Below are 17,651 nucleotides of genomic sequence, written 5' to 3'. Positions count from 1 at the left end.
GGTTGAGATCTGGACACTGGCTAGGCCACTCCAGGACCTTGAAATGCTTCTTATGAAGCCACTCCTTCGTTTCCCGGCGGTGTGTTTGGGATCATTGTCATGCTGAAAGACCCAGCCACGTTTCATCTTCAATGCCCTTGCTGATGGTAGGCTTTGTTACTTTGGTCCCAGCTCTCTGCAGGTCATTCACTAGGTCCCCCCGTGTGGTTCTGGGATTTTTGCTCACCGTTCTTGTGATAATTTTGACCCCACGGGGTGAGATCTTGCGTGGAGCCCCAGATCGAGGGAGATTATCAGTGGTCTTGTATGTCTTCCATTTCCTAATAATTGCTCCCACAGTTGATTTCATCAAACCAAGCTGCTTACCTATTGCAGATTCAGTCTTCCCAGCCTGGTGCAGATCTACAATTTTGTTTCTGGTGTTCTTTGACAGCTCTTTGGTCTTGGCCATAGTGGAGTTTGGAGTGTGACTGTTTGAGGTTGTGGACAGGTGTCTTTTATACGGATAACAAGTTCTAACAGGTGCCATTAATACAGGTAACGAGTGGAGGACAGAGGAGCCTCTTAAAGAAGAAGTTACAGGTCTGTGAGAGCCAGAAATCTTGCTTGTTTGTAGGTGACCAAATACTTATTTTCCACCATCATTTGCAAATAAATTCATTAAAAATCCTACAATGTGATTTTCTGGATTTTCTTTTCTCATTTTGTCTGTCATAATTGAAGTGTACCTATGATGAAAATTACAGGCCTCTCTCATCTTTTTAGTGGGAGAACTTGCACAATTGGTGGCTGGAAACCTAGCTAGTGATGCAAAACTGAAGAAATAATAATCAAATAGAACTACGTGCATTTTTGTAGGCCTATATGGTATGATATCATGATCTAGTGCAGAAAGGTTTTATGACTATGTTATTGTCATTAGATTGTAGAGAAGATAAGTGTCCTACACATAACCTAAAAATAGTAATTTAGCTACTTAACAACAATATAGTCCTATTGTTACTAATTTAAATTCCTCACTTAGCTAATAAAATAGTCCTAATAATATAATTAGTTTAAATGGCATCAACACTTGGCATCACATTTAAATCATCAATTATTGTATGCCCTTATGGACAGAGGTTACAGTATGGTAAACAAAGGTACAGTGTGTAGTTTCTACAGCAGTTTTTCAACTTGCAATATAAATATGTGTAGCCTAATTATGAATGTGTTTGTTTATTTGTTCGTTTTTTGCAAATGTGTGTAATTCGTTTAAATAAAATATGAATACTGGGAGATGTAGTATAGCGTTTAGAAAGATGGCCACTGGTGCATACTGGGAGCTGTAGGTTTCACACTGGCTCCACCCATTCCTGTTAAAACAGGAAATAGAGAATAAATGATGGAAGGCAAAGCAGGGAATATTAACGTTTTAAAAAGAACTTAAAAGGTAATGTTTTTCCAAATACTGCTATAGTTATGTACAATTCGTAGTAGGTATTAGCTAGGTAATGTAAGTCAAAAAATGAATGAATCAACGTCAATTTCGCACGTGCACCACACCAACGACATTATCGAATGGGGGAACGCGCTCTCTCTATTGACAACAACAACGTTGAGAGCGTCATTGCTTTGGAGAGAAATTGTTACGTCATCCTCACATTTGAGAATTAACTTGTACATTAGTGAGCGATGTAGCTACACACCTGTATAGTCTAGAGTACATTATTGGAATAACTTGTTGTCTCATATCTAGTTAGGGGTGTATTCTTGACGCTATTCTGTTGCAAAACGGAAGCAAACGAAACGGGGTGGGATTTACCTGAATTTGTCCAATTTGCAATTGTTTGGACTAGTGATGACACCCTAGGTTGTCTGAATAAAAGCAATTGATGATAACTTGTGAAGTAGCAATCTGCGTAGCCCAGCTAACGGCAACGTTAGTACCAGCAGAGAGGATAAGGCGACAGTACCAAGTAGCTAGTAACGTTAGTGGTTAGCTGTACAATATAATGGAAGTTAGCAACCTGCTTTGTCAATATTAGCAACGTTTTGCAGAAACTGACATTAGTACTAATATTTTGCCTTTGGGAGTTGAACTATCACAGTAGTACCAAAGATACTGGTAACTAACCCTTCTATCTGTGGTAATGCAGTAGTATCAAGTTATTCTGACTTAATCCATGTCACTATATCATCTGTGTGTCTGTCAGTGTGGATTTCTCTTTGCTTACTTTGTGTCACTCAAAATGTAAGGAGCCAGTATATGGTTGCTATGGAGATGGCTGCTGAAGACATAGTGATTCAGGAGACCGTGGGGGCAGAGGTGGAGCTACTGGAGGATGTGAACAAAGCCCAGAAGCAGAGTCCACCGGTGAGTTGTTGATACAGGCCAGAGACGTTAGTTATCAATGATATCCTATCAGTGTTCACAGTGGTATGTCATCCATCCCAAATTATGTACAGCGAGAGAGTACATATCATTTTGAAAGCTGTCAATTTAGATAATAAAATAAAATATTTAACCTTTATTTAACCAGATAGGCAAGTTGAGAACAAGTTCTCATTTACAATTGTGACCTGGCCAAGATAAAGCAAAGCAGTTCGGCACATACAACAACACAGAGTTACACATGGAGTAAAACAAACATACAGTCAATAATACAGTAGAAAAATAAGTCTATATACAATGTGAGCAAATGAGGTGAGATAAGGGAGGTGAAGGCAAAAAAAGGCCATGGTGGCGAAGTAAATACAATATAGTAAGTAAAACACTGGAATGGTAGATTCGCGTGGAAGAATGTGCAAAGTAGAGATAGAAATAATGGGGTGCAAAGGAGAAAAATAAATACAGTAGGGGGGGTAGTTGTTTGGGCTAAATTATAGATGGGCTATGTACAGGTGCAGTAATCTGTGAGCTGCTCTGACAGCTGGTGCTTAAAGCTAGTGAGGGAGATAAGTGTTTCCAGTTTCAGAGATTTTTGTAGTTCGTTCCAGTCATTGGCAGCAGAGAACTGGAAGGAAAGGCGGCCAAAGGAAGAATTGGTTTTGGGGATGACCAGAGAGATATATCTGCTGGAGCGCGTGCTACAAGTGGGTGCTGCTATGGTGACCAGCGAGCTGAGATAAGGGGGGACTTTACCTAGCAGGGTCTTGTAGATGACCTGGAGCCAGTGGGTTTGGCGACGAGTGTGAAGCGAGGGCTAGCCAACGAGAGTGTACAGGTCGCAGTGGTGGGTAGTATATGGGGCTTTGGTGACATCAGATGGCACTGTGATAGACTGCATCCAATTTATTGAGTAGGGTATTGGAGGCTATTTTGTAAATGACATCGCCAAAGTCGAGGATCGGTAGGATGGTCAGTTTTATAAGGGTATGTTTGGCAGCATGAGTGAAGGATGCTTTGTTGCGAAATAGGAAGCCAATTCTAGATTTAACTTTGGATTGGAGATGTTTTATGTGAGTCTGGAATGAGATTTTACAGTCTAACCAGACACCTAGGTATTTGTAGTTGTCCACATATTCTAAGTCAGAACCGCCCAGAGTAGTGATGTTGGACGGGCGGGCAGGTGCAGGTAGCGATCAGTTGAAGAGCATGTATTTAGTTTTACTTGTATTTAAGAGCAATTGGAGGCCACGGAAGGAGAGTTGTATGCCATTGAAGCTCGTCTGGAGGGATGTTAACAAAGTGTCCAAAGAAGCGCCAGAAGTATACAGAATGGTGTCGTCTGCGTAGAGGTGGATCAGAGACTCACCAGCAGCAAGATGTATACATTGATGTATGATCATTGATGTATACAGAGAAGAGAGTCGGTCCAAGAATTGAACACTGTGGCACCCCCATAGAGACTGCCAGAGGTCCAGACAACAGGCCCTCCGATTAGACACACTGAACTCTATCAGAGAAGTAGTTGGTGAACCAGGCGAGGCAATCATTTGAGAAACCAAGGCTATCGAGTCTGCCGATGAGGATGTGGTGATTGACAGAGTCGAAAGCCTTGGTCAGGTCAGTGAATACGGCTGCACAGTATTGTTTCTTATCGATGGCGGTTAGGATATCGTTTAGGACCTTGAGCGTGGCTGAGGTGCACCCATGACCAGCTCTGAAACCAGATTGCATAGCGGAGAAGGTATGGTGGGATTCGAAATGGTCGGTAATCTGTTTGTTGACTTGGCTTTCGAAGACCTTAGAAAGGCAGGGTAGGATAGATATAGGTCTGTAGCCGTTTGTGTCAAGAGTGTCCCGCAGCTGCTTTCCAATCTTTGGGAATCTCAGATGACACGAAAGAGAGGTTGAACAGGCTAGTAATAGGGGTTGCAACAATTTTGGCAGATCATTTTTAGAAAGAATGGGTCCAGATTGTCTAGCCCGGCTGATTTGTAGGGGTCCAGATTTTGCAGCTCTTTCAGAACATCGGCTGACTGGATTTGGGAGAAGGAGAAATGGGGAAGGCTTGGGCGAGTTGCTGTGGGGGGTGCAGTGCTGTTGACCGGGGTAGAGGTAGCCAGGTGGAAAGCATGGCCAGCCATAGAAAATGCTCTTTGAAATTCTCAATCATAGTGGATTTATCGGTGGTGACAGTGTTTCCTGTACTCAGCGCAGTGGGCAGCTGGGAGGAGGTGCTCTTATTCTCCATGGACTTTACAGTGTCCCAGAACTTTTTTGAGTTTGTGTTGCAGGAAGCAAATTTCTGCTTGAAAAAGCTAGCCTTGGCTTTTCTAACTGCCTGTGTATATTGGTTTCTAGCTTCCCTAAAAAGTTTCAAATCACGGGGGCTGTTCGATGCTAATGCAGAACGCCATAGGATGTTTTTGTGTTGGTTAAGGGCAGTCAGGTCTGGAGAGAACCAAGAGCTATATCTGTTCCTGGTTCTAAATTTCTTGAATGGGGCATGCTTATTTAAGATAGTGAGGAATACATTTAAAAAAAAAAAAAAAAAAACAGGCTTCCTCTACTGACGGGATGAGATCAATATCCTTCCAGGATACCCCGGCCAGGTCGATTAGAAAGGCCTGCTCGCTGAAGTGTTTCAGGTAGCTTTTGACAGTGATGAGTGGAGGTCGTTTGGCCGCTGACCCATTACGGATGCAGGCAATGAGGCAGTGATCGCTGAGATCTTGGTTGAAAACAGCAGAGGTGTATTTAGAAGGCAAGTTGGTTAGGATGATATCTATGAGGTTGCCCGTGTTTACGGCTTTGGGGTGGTACCTGGTAGGTTCATTGATAATTTGTATGAGATTGAGGGCATCAAGCTTAGATTGTAGGATGGCTGGGGTATTAAGCATGTTCCAGTTTAGGTCGCCTAGCAGCACGAGCTCTGAAGATAGATGGGGGGCAATCAGTTCACATATGGTGTCCAGAGCACAGCTGGGGGCAGAGGGTGGTCTATAGCAGGCGGCAACGGTGAGAGACTTGTTTTTAGAGAGGTGGATTTTTAAAAGTAGAAGTTAAAATTGCTTGGGTACAGACCTGGATAGTAGGACAGAACTCTGCAGGCTATCTTTGCAGTAGATTACAACACCGCCCCCTTTGGCCGTTCTATCTTGTCTGAAAATGTTGTAGTTAGGAATGGAGATTTCAGAATTTTTGGTGATTCAGGCACGGTTAGAACATCCGGGTTGGCAGAGTGTGCTAAAGCAGTGAATAAAACAAACGTTTCAAACGTTCCTTTTCTCAATAGGGGGTGCTGTTGGCACTTTGTAATAATTTCGTTCCCAAATTAAACTGCCTCGTACTCAATTCTTGCTCGTACAATATGCATATTATTATCCAATATTATTATCCAATTACTATTGGATAGAAAACACTCTATAGTTTCTAAAACCGTTTGAATTATATCTGTGAGTAAAACAGAACTGGAGTTAGAGCAATTTTCCTATGAGGATGTGAGTGCTGAAATCTGCAGGCTGTTCTGAGGTCCCTTTATTAATTTGCCTGTCTTCTATTGGTTGAGATGCACTGCATACACCTTCCCCTGGATGTCAGCGAATAGTGAGAATTAAAATGGTGTTGCTAGGCAGATCTGAGAGCTTATAAATGGGCTGGCAACGTGGGGTCCATCCTTTCTTCTCTTCGCCATGACGCAAAAAGGACCTCTGGATGTCGTTCTAGAAAGCTCCCGTTATAGCCCTTAGATATATCCGGCTCTGTTTTTATTCGATAAGGTGTTAAAGACATCATAATGTTGTTATTTTAAACCGAGTTATATCAGTTTATATCAGTATATTGCGATTTTCGGATATTTATTAGTGCTGCGTTTTAGTGAGTTGGACACGTCTTTGCCACATGGCTAATGTTTACTGCTAATTCCAATGTTGAAGACGACAATCTACAACCGAGCAACTATTATTTTGGAAAAAGGATCACTTGCCCAAGATTCTGATGGGAGCTCATCAAAAAGTAAGAACTATTTATGATGTTAATTCGTTGTTCTGTTGAAAAATGTTAAACTCATATTCCGCCATTAATCTCGGTGCGGTCTCGCTTTAACGCACGCTGTATGTCGTAGTAACGTTAATTTTAAAAATCTAACACAGCGATTGCATTAAGAACTAATGTATCTTTCATTTGCTGTCCAACTTGTATTTTTTAGTCAAGATTAGGATTAGTTACTGATTAGATTAGGTGCCTCTCCCAAGATTTCTCCCGACATATTGTTGGCAGCTTGGCTACTTTTCTCATTGTATAACCACGATTTGTGCCGCTAAATATGCACATTTTCGAACAAACTCTCTATGTATTGTGTAATATGATGTTATAAGACTGTCATCTGAAGAAGTTTGAGAAGGTTAGTGAAAAAATTTATATCTTTTGCTGGTTTATTCGTTATCGCTATTGTTGGCCTGAATCAATGCTGTTGTGTGGTTGGCTATTGTAGTAAGCTAATATAATGCTATATTGTGTTTTCGCTGTAAAACACTTAAGAAATCTGAAATATTGGCTGGATTCACAAGATCTTTGTCTTTCATTTGCTGTACGCTGTGTATTTTTCAGAAATGTTTTATGATGAGTATTTAGGTAATACACGATGGTCTCTGTAGTTATTCTAGTTGCTTTGGTGAGAGTTGTGATGGTGGCTGCAATGGTAAACTATGATTTATACCTGAAATATGCACATTTTTCTAACAAAACATATGCTATACAATAAATATGCTATCAGACTGTCATCTGATGAAGTTGTTTCTTGGTTAGTGGCTATTTATATCTTTATTTGGTCGAAATTGTGATAGCTACCTATGCAGGAAAAAAATGGTGGGGAAAAAAAGTTGTGTCTTTTGCTATCGTGGTTAGCTAATAGATTTACATATTGTGTCTTCCCTGTAAAACATTTAAAAAAATCTGAAATGATGGCTGGATTCACAAGATGTGTATCTTTCATCTGGTGTCTTGGACTTGTGATTTAATGATATTTAGATGCTAGTATTTACTTGTGACGCAATGCTAGGCTATGCTAGTCAGCTTTTTTACTGATGGGGGTGCTCCCGGATCCGGGATTGTGATGAAGTAGAAGTTAGGGAGGAGGCTTCTAATGTTAACATGCATGAAACCAAGGCTTTTACGGTTACAGAAATCATCAAAAGAGAGCGCCTGGGGAATAGGAGTGGAGCTAGGCACTGCACGGCCTGGATTCACCTCTACATCACCAGAGGAACAGAGGAGGAGTAGGATAAGGGTATGGATAAAAGCTATGAGAATTGGTCGTCTAGAACGTCTGGAACAGAGAGTAAAAGGAGGTTTCTGAGGGCGATAAAATAGCTTCAAGGTATAATGTACAGACAAAGGTATGGTAGGATGTGAATACAGTGGAGGTAAACCTAGGTATTGAGTGATGATGAGAGAGATATTGTCTCTAGAAACATCATTGAAACCAGGTGATGTCATTGCATGTGTGGGTGGTGGAACTGAAAGGTTGGATACGGTATAATGAGCAGGGCTAGAGGCTCTACAGTGAAATAAGCCAATTAACACTAACCAGAACAGCAATGGACAAGGCATATTGACATTAAGGACAGGCATGCTTAGTCGAGTGATCATAAGGGTCCAGTGAGTAGTGAGGCTGGTTGGGGTAACGGTGATTCAGACAGCTAGCCGGGCCATCGGTAGCAAGCTAGTATAGGATGGAGGTCTGTTTTTAGCCACCTCGTGTGTTTCCGACGATATATTAGTGGGGTTCCGTGTGGTAGAGGGGAATCAATCCAGTTGGCAAAATAGATATAGTTATAGTGACCCAAGAAAAATTGTCCGATAGACCTATTCAGATAGCAGCCGATAAGACAGCTAACGATTAGCGGGCCGCAGATGGGCATCCAGGTAACGTCGTGATGGAGGGGCCAGTTGGATAACTCCCTCGGGCAGATAACGTCGGTAGTCCAGTCGTGAAAGCCCGGTGGGGCTCCGCATCGGCAGTAAAACGGGTCCGGATAGGTGATTGTAGCCCAGGAGTGGCTGATGAAACTCTTCAGCTGGCTAGCTCCGGAATAATTGATGTTTGCTCCGGGATCGACGTAAGCCAATAATCACACGGATACTAGCTATCTAGCTGCGAGATCCAAGTGTAAATGTCCAGAGCTTGCGGTTGAAATTCGGGGATATGGAGAGAAAAATAGGTCCGGTATGTTCTGGTCTGAGTCGCGTTGTACAAAACTGGCAATAGCTTTTCGAGCTAAAGGATAGCTGATGACCACAAACCGTGGTGAGCTGAATACTAACGTTAGCCAGTAAACTGGCTAGCTTCTGGTTAATAATAATTAGTTGGATGAAGTTTTCATTATTTAAATTTTTAAACCAAATTCCCTTTCGGTCAATTCAGTCTGGCATGGAAATGGAATTGGCTCTGTATCCCTCTTGAATGTATCCCTATCTATACTTATCTCTTTCCTCTCTCAATGCCCTCTCCATTGGCTGCCTTGTTATTTTTTCTTTCTCTTTTCTCCTCTGCAGGACAGGGAACACTCTGAAAATCCCAACTTTATTTCTACTCCTGTACACTTGGTACTTTTGAAATGTTTCCCTCTATGTAGACTATTAAAGGAGACGTTCACTCTTTTGAAATAAATCTGTATTTTGGATGTAAATGGCCTGTTATTGAAGTACCCAGACACTTTTTTTGCGATTTCACTTGTTTTTGGGAAGTGTACCCCAACAGCGATATACTTCCTCATACTCGTTTAGCAGTTACAAGGGCATTATAAAACGTGAACAAAGGCTCCAAAAACACTCAGTACATATTTTTAGAAACAGCAACTCTCTCATTATAGTGGTTCAGGTCTTTAGATATTGTACACATGAAATTGTGTGATCCAAACTTTATCCGCACCGTTATATTCCATTTTGTGTGACTCAAGTGATACTTCTCCGTGTAATCCATGATACTTTTCCGTGTGCGTATGTGCAGGCTACATGGAGAAGTGGCACAGATGGATAGGGGAAACTGCTCGAGTCGCACGAAACGTTGGTAGCCATGAAGTGCTTTGAAAGACTGGTCATGGCTCACATCAACAGCATCCTCCCTGGACCCACTCCAATTTGCATAGCGCCCCAACAGATCCACAGATGACGCAATCTCAATCGCACGCCACACGGCCCTTTCCCACCTGGACAAAAGGAACACCTATGTGAGAATGCTGTTCATTGACTACAGCTTAGCATTCAACACCATAGTGCCCACGAAGCTCATCACTAAGCTAAGGACCCTGGGACTAAACACCTCCCTCTGCAACTGGATCCTGGACTTTATGACCCCAGGTGGTAAGGGTAGGCAACAACACATCTTCCACGCTGATCCTCAACACTGGGGCCCCTCCGGGGTGTGTACTTAGTCCACTCCTGTACTCCCTGTTCACCCACGACTGCGTGGCCAAACACGACTCCAACACCATCATTACGTTTGCAGACGACACAACAGTGGTAAGCCTAATCACCGACAACGATGAGACGGCCTATAGGGGGGAGGTCAGAGAACCTCTCCCTCAGTGTGAGCAAGACAAAAGAGATGATCATGGACTACATACAGGAAAAGGCGTGCCGAACAGGCCCCCATTAACATCAACGGGGTTGTAGTGGTGCGGGTCAAGAGTTTCAATTTCCTTGGTGGTGTCCACATCACCAACGAACTATCATGGTCCAAACATACCAAGACAGTTGTGAAGAGGGCACAACAAAACATTTCCCCCCTCAGGAGACTGAAAAGATTTCGCATGGGTCCCCAGATCTTCAAAAGGTTCAACAGATGCACCATCGAGAGCATTCTGACCGGGTGCATCACCGCCTGGTATGGCAATTGCTCGGCATCTGACCGTAAGGCGCTACAGAGGGTAGTGCGTATGGCCCAGTACATCACTGGGGCCAAGTTTCCTGCCATCCAGGACCTATATAATAGGCGGTGTCAGGGGAAAGCCCATAAAATTGTCAGAGACTCCAGTCACCCAAGTTATAGACTGTTTTCTCTGCTACCGCACGGCAAGCGGTTCCGGAGTTCCAAGTCTAGAACCAAAAGGCTCCTCAACAGCTTCTACCCCCAAGCCATAAGACTGCTGAACAATTAATCAAATGGCCTATTTACATTGTTGTATTCGGCGATTGTGACAAATAATGTTTGATTTGATAAAGGTGTGATTTAAAGTTCGGAATGACAGAATGTCATGTGTATTGCTGGTGGAGTAAGTTTCTCAAAAACAAGTGAAATCTCAGTGTCTGCATACTTCAATAAAATGCCATTTACATCCAAAATACAGAACATATCCTTTTAATAAATTGATTAAGAAAAACTACTCTGGCTTTTAGGCTTTGAATATGCTTTAGCTTTGGCTGTATCTTTCTGTAGACTGTTTCCAAGGCTCTATTTATTGACGTTCACCAGTGTCTGCCTCATATGTAAGCAATTGGCAAACAATAATATATTTGTGGTCAGTCAATAGTCATCACTTTGTAAACTATTGATTGATTAATTTACTCACTTTGTCTCTAATATGTAATTTTGCTGTGAATTGCAGGAGATCCCCAGGTTTTCTGTGCCACGCCCGTTCTCCATTCCAGAGGACTCGAGTGACGATGACTGTGAACTGTCAGGGGACAGCATCTCTGCTTACGGCATGCATTCCATGGAGCTGGGGGGAAAGTGCTGGGAATGTGGCGTGCAATTCAAGTCTGGCCAGGAGTTGATCGAACACTTTGAGAGCCACAGGTCCAAGGTCTCAACGTCCTGCAACATATGTCAAGTGACTTTCAGTCGCACAGTATCACTGGCTATGCACCTAGTCAACGCACACCCAAACTCAGTCCTCCATTGCAGCAACTGCCAGCTGCATTTCAGCAACTTGTGGGATCTCAACAAGCACATAGGAATACACTTGTTCACCGAGTTGTTAAATACACCCCTTGGGGACATCTCAAATAATGGCTTGAATAGCAGTGAAGAGACTTTAAAGGGACAGTATACTCTACCTTCAGCCTTGGCCCTCAAACATGAGGACTACTCAAATGATGGCAGTGAGGAGAATTTAAATGCACAGTGTACTTTACCTTCAGCAGTGACCCTAGACCATACGTATAGCATGGAAAGCAATGGGAGAATGACAAAGACAAGACATAGGCTGGAGGAAGATGTCAAACCAGACCCTTCCACTCTGACCCTAGGCCCCTCCATTCTGACTCCCTCACTGAGGATCCGTGTCAAACTGGAGAGAGGGGTTGAGGTTGATGGCGCCCCCCTCCAGTGGGATGAGGGGATGAGCGATGGAGAGGGGAGTGAACATAGCGAAGACACTGAGAGTGCAGGAGGAACAGACAACGACAGGTTAACAGAGAGCAGCGGAGAAACGGATATAGATGAGGAGGACATCAGGCTGAGTGAAGAAGAGGAGGAGGAAATGAAAAGTAAACAGGGGGAGGATAGGAAGTATGACATCCGGAGCGAAAAAGAGGATGAGGATGCTGAGATACTGATTGACCAAGATGGTGAGCCCTCCTCGTCTGAGCGGGAGTCAGAATTTGACCCAGAAGAGTTATCAGATTCTGACTCGGGGTCCAGCAGCACTGGGGAATCCAGTGGGTCTTCTTACACTCCTGTACGCACACGGAAAGCCAAGACCCGGCCATCCTGGACTAAGCGGCCCCAGACCAAGTTGTCCCAGGTCAAGCCTTATTATTGCATCTATTGCACCAAAGGACCGTATCATAATATGGACTTTCATGTGAAGACCTGCAATATGAAGGACTTTCAATGCTCTTTATGCCAAGCCGTCTTCCCTACCGAGATGGCCATGTTGGACCATGAGGTTCAGACTCACTCTGAAGCCATATCGGGCCAAATGTACACCTGTGAGTTCTGCCGTCAGGTCTTCCCCGATCTGGCCATCTACAAAAACCACAACTGTCCCAAAAAAGACACATCCGCCCCACATGTTCCTGATCCCACTACGTGTATCCATTGTGGAACAGGGCCATTCACTAATATGGACGTTCATTTGAGAAGCTGCAGTTGGAAAGGTCTTACATGCACTGAGTGCAGAGTACTCTTCCATAATAGGAAGGCCCTGCAGAACCATAACGTTTCAGTTCACGGACAGCTTTCCACTATGTGTGCTGTTTGCGGCAGAGGGCCATTCACAGATATGGACTTCCATTTGAGGAGCTGCTCTAGGGATTGGTCCTTACAATGCTCTGAGTGCAAAGTCCAATTTCCTTCTGAGAAATTCCTGGTGGACCATAATCTTCAATATCACAGTGCCACATCAAAGACCTCTGACCAAGGTGTCTGTGTTTATTGCGGCAGTGGACCATTCACTAGTCTGGACATCCACATGAGGACCTGCTCTAAGCAGAAGGGCTTAAAATGCTCTGTGTGCAATGTTTTTTTCCCTACTGAATCGGTCCTGGCTGATCATATGGTTTGCTATCACAGCACCCCATACCATGTCCATAGAACCCCATACCAAGTCCAGAGCATCCCATACCAAGTCCAGAACAGAGACTCAGAGACCCCTGAAGGTACCTGTCTCCATTGTGGCAGAGGTCCATTCACTAGTCTGGATATCCACTTGAGGACCTGCTCTGGGAAGAAGGGCTTCAAATGCTTTGTTTGCAACGTTTTCTTTCCTACAGAGACAGCCCTGGCCGACCATAAGGTTCTCGTTCACAGTATCCCATCAGAGACCCCTGACAAAGGTACCTGTGACCATTGTGGCAAGGGGCCATTCACTAATCTGGACAACCACATGAAGACCTGCTCTGAGAGGAAGTGCATCCAATGTTCTGTGTGCAAGTTTTTCTTTCCTAGTGATGTCCTGGCCAACCATATGATTTCCTATCACAGTACCAAATCCCGAGTTCAGAGCCCAGTCACAGAGACGCCTGACAAAGGTGCCTGTGTCCATTGCGGCAGAGGGCCCTTCACTAGTCTGGAACATCACATGAAGTACTGCAATAAGCAGAAGGGCATCCAATGCGTTATGTGTAAAGCTTACTTTCTTACTGAGGGCAGTCTGGTGGACCATATTGTTTTGGCTCACGCTGACAAGCTGGTCACCCAAGCTGGTGGGTCCTCCACTACGACTTTCTCCTTCGTACCCATGGCTATCTCTACCACCTCAGGCCGGCAGAGCCCCAGTAGCTCCACCCTGATGTGTTACAGTAGTGGCAATAAGGAGCTGAAACGACTGGCCCCAGTCCCTGTGGCTGATCAGGGCCCCAGTCCAGTTGGCCAGCTAACACCTGCTGGACAGTCTCCTGTGTCTCTGCCTAGAGTAATGCTGTCTACCACCTCCTCTTCCCAGCCAGCTGTTCCTGTGGTGGCCACCTTGCTCTTTGACAACACTGGTGGTGGTCCAGGGAAAATGGCCAGGCTGGTCCCAGTGGCCCCACAGACCAACCCTCCCAAACCGCAGGTCACAGCACCCATGCAGACTAACACAGCAAAGCCCCTTGGGCAGTTCTCTAACCTTCTGCAACAGACTATCCATCAGGCAAAATCTGTCCAACAGCAGACACCCAGGCCCACTACCCTAGCCATGGACCCTATCAGATCACCCACCACTCCATCCCCTAGACCTGTCTCAGCCTCTGCCCCGGGGAAAATCACCTTGATCCGCCTCTCACCTGTCCCTACCCCCCCTCAAGCTCAGTCTTCCCCCCTTACCCTTGCCTTTGCCCCAGCCCCTCTAAGCATCATGTGTATGTTTGTGAATAGAAGTAAGGAGCTGGCCCTGGAGAAACGCATGAAGATGAGCTGGCGCTCCAAGGGCACCTACACCTGCCGCCAGTGCGGCGCTGTCTCGCAGCAGCCCTCGCTCAGTGTGAAGCACCGCTACCTCCACCGGGGCTCCCGGCGGTACCGCTGCCACTGTGGTAGGTCGTTCCTGCGGCGGTTGCATCTCCTGCGTCACTACCTCCAGCACGCCCAGGCCACCCGCTACATATGCACTGCCTGCGGGGAGACCTTTGACGGGGCAAAGTGCCTCGCACAGCACATGGTTGGAGCTTCCAGCACAACTAGATGTCCAGGTGACAGCATAACTTTGAAGCTGAGGAAAGAGTGCCGGATACCCTTCTCCTGTCACTGTGGGCAGATGTTTTGTAGGCCTGCTGCTTTTCTCTGGCACAAACTGAAAAACACCCAAAGGACTTAACACTGAAATGGGCCCACAGCAGGGCCCTGTCTAGGTCCTTTTCAAAGCAGTGGTTTTTCCATGGCTCACACAGGCAGGCAAGCCTATCATTTACTATGCTTAGGGGTAGAGGAGGACAATGCAGTTTGTGGACTTGTTTGACTTTTTTCACTGTGAATGAAAGATGATTCCTTATGAAATAATCTATGTATGTATTGGTTTAAAATGTGTTTTCACTTCCACTAAAACATTCTGTTTTCACCAAAAGACCAAAAATACAATCATATTAAAATTATATATTTGACTTGAGTTGTCTTTAACAGGTCATAGGTTATTTGTACATTAGAAGACTAAAGCATTATCAATAATTCGGTTCCATGAGATGGCAATATTATTATCGTTAATATTATAAGTAGGTTATGATTTAGCTGGTAAAACAATACTCATTCAAAAACTTCCATTCACCAATGGCTTTTAATTCCAATGCATGGTTTTATCATGTGCAAAAGAACCTGTAAACGTTTCACTTCACATCGTTTTTGCAGAATCTATCCTTTTGTAAGCCGATTTCACAATATTACCTGTACATGTGATCCTCATGTTAAAAAAACAAAATATATTTTTTAAAGAATTACATATCTTAACTCCAGTTAATGAAAATGCAGACGTCCAGTTTAAATACAACCATGGGAATAGTTGTCCTCACAAGGTGCTTGATTTAGTAATGCCCCAGATTACCAGCCTTACCATTGGGGCTGGAGAACGGGTACAATTTGTGGATTCACAAAGTGAATGACATAAATTATGCAAATAAGACAATGCTGTGACACTGACCCATATTTCCCCATTCACACTTGAGTGCAACATGTATTGAGAGCTGTGTTCTAAAAATGCACCCTCATTTAAAGACTGGCCACTTTTAATCCTACCTGTGTGCTAAGTATAATTTGGCTGTTACTAGTCCAAAAACAATCCATGTCACACAAGTATTGTTTGGTAAAAGATTTCAAAACTATTTAGACTGATGATGTATTACCCATAGGCTGCCACAGAGACCCAAGAATATGACGTCGTTTGACATTCATTCATGTCTTTGACTTGGTGTGTGATTGTCATGCATGTACATATCCTCTGGAGGGAGCTGTCACATCAGAATTAGAATAACAGTGAGTAATGTCTCCATGTACTTTATGCAGGTTGACGTTTATTGTCGTGAGTCTTGCCCTGGAGGCAGAACTGAGCGGTTTCCGCTAGATAGGCCAGCTGCAAGTCAAAATTGTCTATATTGTAAAAATTAATGAAAACAAAAATTTGGTTAGGCATTATGTTTAGCAGTGTGGTTATGTTTCAAAGCAGATTGTGACTGTGGCTGTGCCAGCTAGTGACCACTCTGCAGAGCTGCCTCCAGTACATGAGTCATCCCAATAAATATCAGCTTGCGTACTTTATTAGGCTATGCTACTTGTCTCTTGATCTTTATGAGAACAGCTTAACTATGTAAACTGACTGCTTCCCCATACAATCATCCTTAAGACAACAATATATGTCGGGCCTTAACAGTCTAGATTAGTTACAGTACCTTAGGGAGTGTTTGAGTGGGTGGCCGGGCAGCCCTTGAGACATGGCAACTGACTAGCAGTTTATCCCTCTGACTGAGGCCGTGTGAAGAGAAATTGTTTTATTTCCTAATCTAACAAAATGGAGAGGATTATAACAGTTAGAGAACAGAGATGTGTATTTTAAAAGTGACCAGCAGCTCTCTCTAGTAATAAGGCAGTTGTCTCATACACTGGTGCCTCTGAGGATGTCACCGCTTTATACTTCCTGTTAGGAAAAATGTGTGGAATAACCATTGTGTTTTACTTGTGGAAAAAGGTATAATTGAAAGACGCTTTGAGGGAGGCTGTCAATACTGAGTGGCATTCAAAGAAGTTCCCCTCACATTTAAAAACGCTGTTTAAACCTCTTGTTCCATAGGAACCAGGCATTATGTTTAGGGGCCTCCAATGTAACGTGTAACACTAATAGCAGGAGTTAGGGGACATACTTTACAGAGCCATCAGTGGGTGAACCCATAGAGCCCCTCCCTCTGAGATGACACAAGCTACAGAACCAGAGGCCATGTTACTGGAGTTCTTAATTGAGATTGTTAATGCAATACTTTGTACATTAAACACATCTGATAAAAATACACCAGTCATCTATATCAGACTCCGCTGTAGTAAAATTAAGTCCTTTTTCTTTTTTGTCTTTACAAGTACGAGTCGTTGTGTAGGGTCCATTCAGTCGCTGGGTCAGAAGACGATGCCAGCCTTGGTCCTGGCAGTAGTCCAAGTGGTGCCGCAGGTCAAATGTTAAATGCAGCTTTGGGGGGGAAGAGGATTCCCATCCCGGTCTGATGGAAATTACAGAAGGCTGGTAGCATCCATCTTTAGTCTTTGGGAAAGGCCTGCAGCGAGTGTGGTTCACCCAACCACCACCACCACACAGCCACGAGTCACCTGTAGAGAGAGAATAGTTAGAATCTACAGTACAGGTTGTTCTCAAGCATGTTCATATCAAGTTTTGTTGTGAAAGTTAAAGGTGCTAGACATTTTTTATTTTATTTTTGCATTGTAATGTCAGAAAATGTCCATAATATTTCTGGCACTAATAGTGAAATGATAGTGTTTCACACTATTACTTATCCGGCAGTGTTGTAATTGGCAATGATATTCGCCTATTGATTTCTACTGCCGGAGCGGCATCTGTTGTCACATTGTGAAAGCTGTTCTGACTTTGTGGCTGTGTTATCGAGTTGACACTTCAGTTTATGTGAGAAAACAAGCACTGAATAGTGTAGGGAGTCATTGTACCATCTAAACGCTGTGAAATATATTTTCAATAATAAAAAAAACTATTGTTTTTATAGCTGTTTAAAGCTGGTGGACCAAAACCGAAAGTAACAGCTGTAAAAACAATAATTTTTTGTTGTTGTTGAAAATATATTTCTCAGCGATTTCACAGCAATTTAGTACAATGATTCCTTACGCTGTTAAGTGCTTGTTTTTTCACATAAATGGAAA

At 43.7% G+C, this 17,651-nt stretch overlaps 2 protein-coding genes across 5 annotated transcripts in view; one reads left to right on the top strand and one right to left on the bottom strand.

The window, feature by feature from the left end:
- Window positions 1–873: 873 nt before the first annotated feature.
- Window positions 874–14,890, top strand: LOC129857263 (zinc finger protein 836-like). 4 transcript variants are annotated; one of them, XM_055925321.1, is made up of 4 exons: window positions 874–1,432; window positions 2,239–2,356; window positions 8,924–8,974; window positions 10,975–14,890. In XM_055925321.1, the coding sequence occupies exons 2-4, from the start codon at window positions 2,249–2,251 to the stop codon at window positions 14,605–14,607; spliced, it is 3,792 nt and encodes a 1,263-aa protein (XP_055781296.1). In that variant the 5' UTR covers window positions 874–1,432; window positions 2,239–2,248; the 3' UTR covers window positions 14,608–14,890. The 4 variants fall into 4 exon arrangements, with proteins under 4 accessions (XP_055781296.1, XP_055781299.1, XP_055781297.1 ...); XM_055925322.1 differs by lacking the exon at window positions 874–1,432 and adding an exon at window positions 1,439–2,107; XM_055925324.1 differs by lacking the exon at window positions 8,924–8,974 and having other exon boundaries at window positions 875–1,432.
- Window positions 14,868–17,651, bottom strand: part of LOC129857277 (intermediate conductance calcium-activated potassium channel protein 4-like) — a 45,424-nt gene continuing 42,640 nt past the window's right edge. The window contains exon 9 of the mRNA XM_055925351.1: window positions 14,868–17,087. Within this exon, the coding sequence (XP_055781326.1) occupies window positions 17,084–17,087 (4 nt within the window). The 3' untranslated portion in view covers window positions 14,868–17,083. The remainder of the gene's footprint in view (window positions 17,088–17,651) is intronic.

The sequence above is a fragment of the Salvelinus fontinalis genome, chromosome 6 (assembly GCF_029448725.1).
Source record: "Salvelinus fontinalis isolate EN_2023a chromosome 6, ASM2944872v1, whole genome shotgun sequence".
In the NCBI taxonomy this organism is placed as follows: Eukaryota; Metazoa; Chordata; class Actinopteri; order Salmoniformes; family Salmonidae; genus Salvelinus; species Salvelinus fontinalis.
The sequence above is the reverse complement of the archived record's forward strand: the minus strand, read 5'-3'. Positions and strand labels throughout refer to the sequence as shown.

Bases quoted from the DNA above. Each gene is read 5' to 3' on its own strand.
- LOC129857263 (XM_055925321.1), top strand. From the start codon at position 2,249: ATGGTTGCTATGGAGATGGCTGCTGAAGACATAGTGATTCAGGAGACC. The intron at 2,357-8,923 runs GTGAGTTGTTGA...TCTCCTCTGCAG, and splicing joins CCCAGAAGCAGAGTCCACCG to GACAGGGAACACTCTGAAAA. The intron at 8,975-10,974 runs GTACTTTTGAAA...TGTGAATTGCAG, and splicing joins TTTCTACTCCTGTACACTTG to GAGATCCCCAGGTTTTCTGT.